This window comes from Melampsora larici-populina (genome assembly GCF_000204055.1).
Source record: "Melampsora larici-populina 98AG31 unplaced genomic scaffold MELLAscaffold_95, whole genome shotgun sequence".
In the NCBI taxonomy this organism is placed as follows: domain Eukaryota; kingdom Fungi; phylum Basidiomycota; class Pucciniomycetes; order Pucciniales; family Melampsoraceae; genus Melampsora; species Melampsora laricis-populina.
In genome coordinates, this window is record NW_006768859.1 from 158,922 (window position 1) to 167,979 (window position 9,058).

The 9,058-nt window shown below is 40.2% G+C and overlaps 1 protein-coding gene across 1 annotated transcript; it reads right to left on the bottom strand.

Annotated features, from left to right (window-relative positions):
* Positions 1–7,935: 7,935 nt before the first annotated feature.
* Positions 7,936–8,735, bottom strand: MELLADRAFT_96148 (uncharacterized protein; the record flags this gene model as incomplete). Its single annotated transcript, XM_007418537.1, has 4 exons — positions 7,936–7,956; positions 8,031–8,230; positions 8,302–8,416; positions 8,553–8,735. 4 exons carry the CDS (start codon positions 8,733–8,735, stop codon positions 7,936–7,938), a joined length of 519 nt encoding a protein of 172 aa, XP_007418599.1.
* Between the last annotated feature and the right edge of the window lie 323 nt (positions 8,736–9,058).

A 9,058-nucleotide genomic window follows, 5' to 3' on the forward strand; every position in this document is an offset into this window, starting at 1 on the left:
GTGCTACTATGAGTACACACCCCCTCGTCACAATTCCTAGCTTCCCCAACCACTGTGTCCTTTTTGACTTGGGGTGTTATCGGATCGGACAAAGCCGTTTCTATGGCTGCAACATCAGTAACTTCCTTGAACTTTCCTGTCCTCCAATCAATTTTATTTCCGTGCTTTCTGATCCACGGCATGCCTAGTATAGCGTCATATGAATCTTTCAACTTAGTGACAATGAATCTTGAGGGTTCCTTATCATCATCAATAATCAATCTTGTGTCTTCAGTAATTTTTCGGTTCTTTCCGTCAAAACCTGATATGTTCTTTGCTTCAGGTAGGGTTTCAGTTCTGATTCTATGCTCTTGAGCATAGTTCTCTCCTAAGACTTTGTGAGTAGAACCACAGTCTATCAGGGCTGTAGCGTCAATTTTGGATGTGGGGCACGAGGGATTGGACAAGGTTATGGGTGCAAACAATCGTGGGTCATTTGAATTGCATATGATTTTTCCAGCATCAACCATTATCAAATCTTCACTCCTCTTCATCTCGCTCGAGTGGGACACATCCTTCCTGCTCAAGCGTCTCCATTTTTTGACTTATCAGCTTCACTTCCTTCTCCTAAAGAGTTACCACTATTACTACTACTTCTACCCTCAAATTCAGCTAACCTTGCCTCTAATTCAGCCACCCTTCCTCCGCTCTTCCCCTTCCATTTCCTGAATTTACCACAGTTCCTAGCATAATGATTTGTTCCACCACATTTAAAACACTTTCCATCCTCCATCCTCCTTTTATACTCTTCGTTTGAAATAGGGAACCGAGTAGCTGATAGATCCATGGCATCGGGGTCTCTAGCGGGACTGGGTCGGGATGTGGTCGAGGTCTGTACGTTGAGTCTTTCACCGTGGATTTCGCTATCGATCTCAGCTGCCAGGTTTGTGATCTCTTCTAAAGCTTTGAAAGATTTCTGTAACATTCCCGTTCTGACCTCTAATTTCAATCCTTGTTTGTACTGACTGACAAGTACCGGTATGTCCCATTCAGTTGCTGCTGCCCACTGATTAAACTTAACAGAGTATTCGGCGACGGTTCCCGTTTGTTTCAAGGCGCGTAATTCTTTTTCAGCTCGGGTCTTTCTCATAGGGTCAAAGAGAACTCCCTTGAACGCTTTAACAAAACTCTCAAAAGTGACAGAGTCCGCTGTAGTCGGGTTAAGTACGAGTCCTAGGGTAGGTTGAGCCCATCTTAAAGCATGGCCAGATGGATATGACAGTGCGAACGTTACTTTAGATTTGTCGGTGGTAAACATGGCGTGATTTGTAAGTATGTACAGACTAATTTGGCTGATGAATCCTTCTGCTAACAGTCCTACCGAGCCAGAAAACTTATCCGGTGTAGCTACTTTAGGGGTTTTAGGGGCATGAGGGGTTGGCACGTAGTTCTGTTGAGCGGTAGGCGGGTTAACAGGTTGGTTCGCGGCCAAGTTAGCCTCGAGTTGAGACAGTCTTAAATCAGCTTGTTGTTGGCTGAGTTCGGCAGCTTGACGCAAATTTGTTTCGTTGGTAAGCCGGATATACAGATCAGCGACTTGCTGCATGAGCAACGTGAGGGTTGGCGTTTCTTCTGACATCTCTAGACTAGCCGCTGATTCAAAATCTTCGCTGTCCGGTTCTTCTTCTCTTGCCGTGAATGTCGGTATTTTGGCGTCTTCTTCTGAATTTTCTTTAACTTTAATGATCTTCCGAAGAGGTTTCAATTATAATTAAGTTTTAAAGTTTCCTTCTTCTGTATCGTCTTCTTTTATTATTAGATTAAGTTTGAATCTACTTCAATCTACTTCTTCGGATTAAGTTTGTGGATTTCTCCTAGTTGAAGATACCACAATATGTTATGAATGGCTCATGCACGGTGTGATAGATTCTCCAATACGTATAACTGAGATTGCGGTATGAGGAAAACTCTACTGTACAAATGTGGGACAAGAGTTGTTCCTCTGGACCTGTGACATGTCTACACGGATAACGTGACATGTTTGGATCATAACATTCAGTCTTACTGAGAACGGTCATTTCAACAGCTTTCCATTCAAACTCAGGCAGACGCTCTTTAAGGACTTCTGGTTGAGCAGAGACCTCCTTGGAATCTGAGTTCATAAAGATTGTACAAGTCAAAAAATGAATTTTTGTTAAGTGTAAATTTTAGAGCAAAAAGAGAATCATAGACTTGCAGATGAATTTGATATCAGGGGTCTTATTCCAATCTGGATCAAAACCTAACCCATGGGCAATTACTTTATTGTTTTTAAAAAATTCCCGAACCTATGAGCCTGCTCGAAGATGCGTGTGAAGGTCTTTATCAAAGAAGATACTTCCAGACATGAGAATACGGAAGAGGCGCTTGGTATTGAATGTTTGGGCAATTTCCTGTCCAGGCCCTTGATGATTTGATTGGATGGAAGCTTTACGGGTGACACCATTGAAGCTTTCAAACTTCTGAGTTGCAAAAAGAATTGCCAGACCAAGTCGTTTGATTGAATCTGCAAGATGAAGTAACATATGAAACTTGGGCTTGTTGCTCCATTGTGCTGAGACCTTGATGAGTTGACTTAAGAAGCGTATGATGAGGATTTGGAGTTCAGGAAGATATCCTGAGAGGTTTGGGATTTTGGGCTGGAAGACATAAGATCCAAGATGAGAAAGCATGGTCCAGAGAAGCCGTTGTTCTTTGTCCATATGTTTGTAAACTACAAAGAGGGCTGTCTGCATAGCAACAACAAACTCTATACCAACTAAGCTCTTTGAATAGTCAATCATAGTGTGCGGTATAATTGGTGGAATGTTAAGTCCAGAAATGTTGAAAGCTGCAAATTGTGCCTTGACCTTGTGATGATTGCTTTTGGGAATGGAGGAAATAACATCGCCGTAAAGATACCTCACAATTCCAAGAAGGATAACGTGTAAGCACTCTACAGCAGTATTGCGGTGAGCATCAAAACCTGATGACCAAATTAATGTCAGCCTGAGTGGATTTGAAATACCTAAAAAACTCACAGACCGTTGAGCTCCAAGAGCTGATTGAATAACACTTCACCAAATTCTCTATCCAGAGATTCACATTTGTGTAAGATGGCTTTTTGATCAGCTTTTGTTGTTCTAGGAATTTCTTTAATCTCTTGAATAAATTTCAGGTTTACACTGTCTCGTATACCATATTTTTTTGATAGATCAGAGAACTTCTTCCAACATTTCGGATTTCAAACTAGATTCCAGAGCTCCTTTGTACACGTTTTTGTGGATTGCCAATCACAATAGTGGAAAGGTTTCTGGAATACATAAATAAGTAAACAGTTAGATTGGCTTGTCTTTTTTCTAGATATCTTTAATTGTGTACTGGTATTCCATCCTTATCAATAGCGGTTCTCAAACCTAACCCGGTTTGTAAAAATCCCGGTATACCCGGTTGATTTGTGGACTGGGTGGACTGGGTACGTGAATTAAAAAAACCAGTCTAGCCCCCCTCACCGCCACCATACACCTCTGCAGCTATGCCACGCAAACAACGCAAGACAGCCCCTTCTGATACCGCATCATCTCATACCCCAACTCCAATCACAAAATCTCCACATACAACTCCCGGAACTCTTTCAACTTTCACTCCAGTATCAGGGGTCCCAATTGCTTCACTTGGTCACGGTTCACCCACCACTTCTCTCTCTCAAATTCACCTCATCCATTTGGGGCAAGCTTTGGCAAACTCAGGATCACCAGTGTTTATCTCGGTTCCAACTCAAACCCCACCTTTGAATCTCAATCCAACACCTCTCACACCTTTGGGATCTCAGCCAGAAATAGCGGTTTCTATGAAATCGAAAAGCAAAGAGTGCACCGTTTTGGCCCAAGGCAAACAAGGGCGAGGCAGACCAAAGAAATCCGACATTGAGGTTGATGAAGAGAAGTCAAAGGGTGCTCAGGTGTTGTGGTTTGTGGAAAGAGCCGACGGATTCAACAACCTCGACTTGGTTGCTTTGTGGTGTTCCGAGGAAGACAACTACAATTGATGGAGATCGGCAACTCCAAGCCAGATAGCGGTATCTGCTGTTTTGGCTGCTCATATAAAACAAAAGGGTCACCCTGAGCAATCACCAAGAGAGGTTGACAAGAAAGTAAGTCTTGTCTGCCACCTCACCTTTCCATCTTTTGCTTTTCTATACATATTAATATCTTTGATCGAATTCATTTACCAGATCAAGTACCTTGAAGATAAATTTAAAGATGCTTATAAGGAATTCAACTTGACTGGCCAAGGTATTCTTGGAGATGCAGCTTACAAGGATCAGCTTGAACAGATGGATTTGATTGCAGTTAATGTCAACAGTGATGGTGAGGATGTGGTGGTTGGAAAAATTTCTTCCACTAGGAAGAAATGTAGTCGCAAAGCATCTACAAATGCTTCTGCGCTTGGTGCGTGTTTGATCTGATACCTTATGATTACTTCAGCTGATTATCTTGTATATTTTCGCAGAGAAAGCAATGTCTATTTGCCCATGGTATTGTGTGTTATTAAGCGCAATGCGTCAACGCTCAAACATCACACCCGAAGCAACTCTTGATACTTTAGGAAACACACCTTACCCCAGTTTTGATTTCAACTCAAATTTCAGTAACAGCCAAATGGATATCAACAATGTGGACAACATTGGCAACGGAAATACTCCACCTCAAGATGTAGTTCTATCCAATTCAGAGGAGAAGGAGGTTTTCAAGGAGGAAGAGGATTTGAAACCTCACGGGTCCCAAAACAAAAATAAAAGTAAGTTCAGATTGTCATTTATCTTAATGAATTTATCTTAATGAATCCTTATTAATTGAAATCCTTTTTAGGAGCTAGGATTGGCAGTGGAACTCGGGATACTCTTGGTCTTCAAACTCTCATGAACAATTTTCTTCCCTCCAAATCTGAACGGGCAGCTACTGCGAGAGAAGAACAAAAGAAAGACAAACAGCAACTGCAACTGAACTCAAAGATAGCAAAGGCCATCACTGTGATGTCACAAAATCGAAAAGAAGATGTGCAGCTAACAAGGGAGCAACTACGTGGGGAAGCCATTACGAGATTCATTGGAATGGGTGATAATTTTGACAAAGCCTTCAAAAAGGCTTCAATGATGTACCTGCAACCTCAATCGGCTCCGGGGAACTCACATCGCGCCAGCAGTTCTCGTTTGGAAAGAAGGAACGATGAGGAAGTGTATGAAACCTCGGACTCCTCAAGTGACAGTGATATTCACTTGTCTTAGGATCACGTGAGGTTCAAATGCTGGATTTTTTAAAGGTTCCAATATAAATGATTCCTTTGCGTGAATCCACCAAGTACAATCAAAATACCAAAGCTTCATTTTGTTTACAAAAATACCTGAACAACTGGTCTTGTCTAGTCTTGTTTTCCTTTACTCCCAAAAAAAATCAATTTGACCAAACTTTTGTTTGTTATTTGTGAAAACATCAAACACATGTTTGAATTTTAACTCATTTTCTTTATCTTTTTTCAAACTCTCCAAAAAAGACCAAAAAATTATTTTAACTTGTTATTTTTCAAAGTTCAAAAAGTTGTTTATTTCAAATATATAAAAATATGTCTTGCTACTTTAAATATCTACAAGATATTTAACTTATGGTCCACCAAATTCTTTATGGGTGTTCTCGTGAGAATATTCAAAATATCAGCATGTTTGTGCACTTCAAAGGTAGAGTAGAAAAATTTAAAAAATAACCAACAGAAGCAAAAACAACATTTGGAATACATGTAATAAGTAAATCCCAAAACCTGAGTCAAGACATGGTAGATAGAAATTCTTGAAATAAAGCATCTTGCCTTTGTTCAGATAGTCGTGAATTGCCTAAAGCCGCACAGGCCTCTTCTTCTCTAGTTGGAATTGGCTCTTGGTGGTTTTCCCAGTCTTCTGATTGTACGAGGTCCCAAGATGCATCTTCTTCTTGTACATAATTATGTACAACACAGCATGCTGCCAGCCATGAATTAAGTCGCGCAGCAGTGCGTCGGTCGCGGATCACCAGTCTAGACTCTTTACAAGATTGAGTCCGCCCTTTCCACATCCCATTGATATGTTTGGATACTATTCGAGCCATACTTAATGCAAAATTAAAATGCCGGTGTGCACGGTCCAGTTCTGCACCTCTGGGCTTCTTGAAAGCAGGAACAATGAATTTAGAGGCACTGTAGCCTGAGTCCGCTAAGAGGTACTCTCCGGGGCTGAAATACCGGTCTATGTTTGTATAAAACTGTGCGACACAGTCAGTAACACACCCAAAATATAAGCTAACTAACTTCACTTACCTTGGTCGATTTTAACACTCGTTGATCATGGGCGCTCCCACACCATCTGTCAGCTATGAGAAGTTCTGCAGAGCAGAACATCCAAGAAACTGACAAATATACATACAGCCGGTCCTATAAACCTTGGACGGTTGTAATTTGCTTTTGTTGTTTTGATTTTTTGCTTTTGCATTTGTAAATGCGCAAAAAGTTTTGAAAAACACTTTTATAGGCTGTTTTTTTGTTTATCAGCTCTCCTCTATCAGTACACAGTGATTCTCGAAAAAAAAACAAAATGTTATAGGTCGTACATATGCACAGCTGTTCTCAAAAAGGTGGTGTTTTTAAAAAGAAATTGGGCAGTTAGGGCCACTAGGGTTGCATGTACTTTACCTAGTATTACCCATGAAAAACCAATACCAGCCACATCATTAATACCACATCAAACAGCTCAATCGATCCACCCACCCACAAATCCACCGATAATATCTGCTGTTCTGCTCGATATACCTTTGAAGAGTGAGTTCACTACCCTCTAGTATTCAGTTTGTCATCTGATTATGTTTCATACACTGATTTCATAACTGAACTTACTTCGATAAATGAAAAAACCTTTAATCAAATCATACTCCGAATTATCAATTTGTCTCTCAAGACTTAATCATTGGAAAATATCCTTCAAATCCTAATCAAGAAGAAACCCTCATGGAGAACTGAGCGATTCTACGTGTATGTGTACAGGCAGTGCAAGGGATGTAATGTGAGTGAAAGTTCAACTCTAAGTTGGTAATCCAAATCAGATCAGTTGTTGACATTGTTGAGAGTAGACTCAGAGGGTATCTCAAGTCAAAGATGGAACTCGGTCAAGATCAACTTCCGATCAATCTATCTGAATTTTTGTCAAATTATACAACTCGAGCTGGAATTCCCAAGAAAAAGGAAACTATTGGAACCAAATTAGACAAACTGGGTGTCAGTGGTGAACCTCTATCTTTCCCTGGAATACCATCCTGTGAATCCTTTATCACCCTTTACACCTACCCCTTCTGCAACCTGTCCAGTACCTCCGGGTTTACCTACAGCTACTAATCCAAATCCTGCAGAAGGAAATATAGTTGACTTGCAAAGTTTACGTGTTGACCTTGATTTGTCAACAAATTTCTTATCATCAATTAAGAAATATAAAATGTGTATGTAAAACAATAGAGATCGTTGATGTTGACCTTTTTGATCAAGGAGACATTGTACATTCATATGGTGAAGATGTGATTCCAAGTGACATGTTCTGAACATGCTTTTTTGACCGTTTTGGTGATTTGTTTGTCATCCAAGGTGTATATCCACATTACTGATCATGGTTGACTAGGTGTAATAACCAGAAATCAATGTATACCAAGAATATCAAAATTATAACCAGATGAAATTTCAAAGTCTATTTTCGAATCAGAGCAAGAGTATTTGATTTCAAAAAAACAGAGAATAGGAGGTTTAACTTGATTCTTGGTCTCAAGTGCAAATGAGTCCGTTGAAGACTAGAACAAATGTAAAAATACAATTAAGAAATCAATGCTTGAGAAGATCAGAGTTGAGCAGTTCAATCAATATTAGCTGAGCTCAAGACAGTAAGAGTGGCCACTATGATTAAAAGAATGTATCAGTTAGATGTCAGATTCAAGAGGATCTCAGATTCAATGAATTCATAAACTTACCCGCAACACTTGGAGGGTTTTTGTAGTAGTAAAAGGTACATTGTGTCCATATTTATCTAATGTGATCGTGTTGAAGGCTGTACTAGGTTGAGGAGGGCCAGGAAGGTGTCCTTGAAGGATCACTACGACAGTAGGAGAACCAAGTGTCTGTGTGAATCGAGGTCGACCCGGTGAGACAGATACAGTCTTGGTGGCATAAACTTTTATAAAGGAAAGGATAGAACATCAACTCAAGAGTTTTGAATTGAGATTGAAGCTCTGAAGGACTAACCAGTGTCTGTACCTGGATACAAAGGTGGGGGGACCACATTGTCGCGCGGTTGAAGCCATTGTTTTGCTTGATTGTGCTCTGGATCAGCGTGTCCGATCAAACCTTCTAAGACCAACTGGTTGGTTGATTGACTTGGTTTTTAACTAACTGAGAAAAAGTATCAGAGAGAAGAAGAGTTTAAATGTGGGTTCTTCAGATTCAATATTGGATGACAATGTATCTGAGATTTGAGATGAGTCTTGAAAGATTACCGAAGGTGTTTTAATTCGAGAATTTGACTCAGGGTCAAGGTCACAATTTGTTTGAAGCCGCCTTGAGTATGACTCTTCCTCTTCAAGCTCAGATGAAAATGAGGTGATGACCGAGTGACGTTTGAAGGTTGATTCCTCTAAAATTTGCTCACATCCATTGGAAGCATTAAGCATGTTTTTCATTTATCGAAGTAAGTTCAGTTATGAAATCAGTGTATGAAACATAATCAGATGACAAACTGAATACTAGAGGGTAGTGAACTCACTCTTCAAAGGTATATCGATCAGAACAGCAGATATTATCGGTGGATTTGTTGGTGGGTGGATTGATTGAGCTGTGGTATTAACAATGTGGCTGGTATTGGTTTGTCATGGGTAATACTAGGTAAAGTACAACCCTAGTGGCCCTAACCGCCCAATTTCTTTTTAAAAACACCACCTTCTTGAGAACGGCTGTACCATATGTACAACCTATAAAATTTTGTTTTTTCTTCAAGATCCACTGT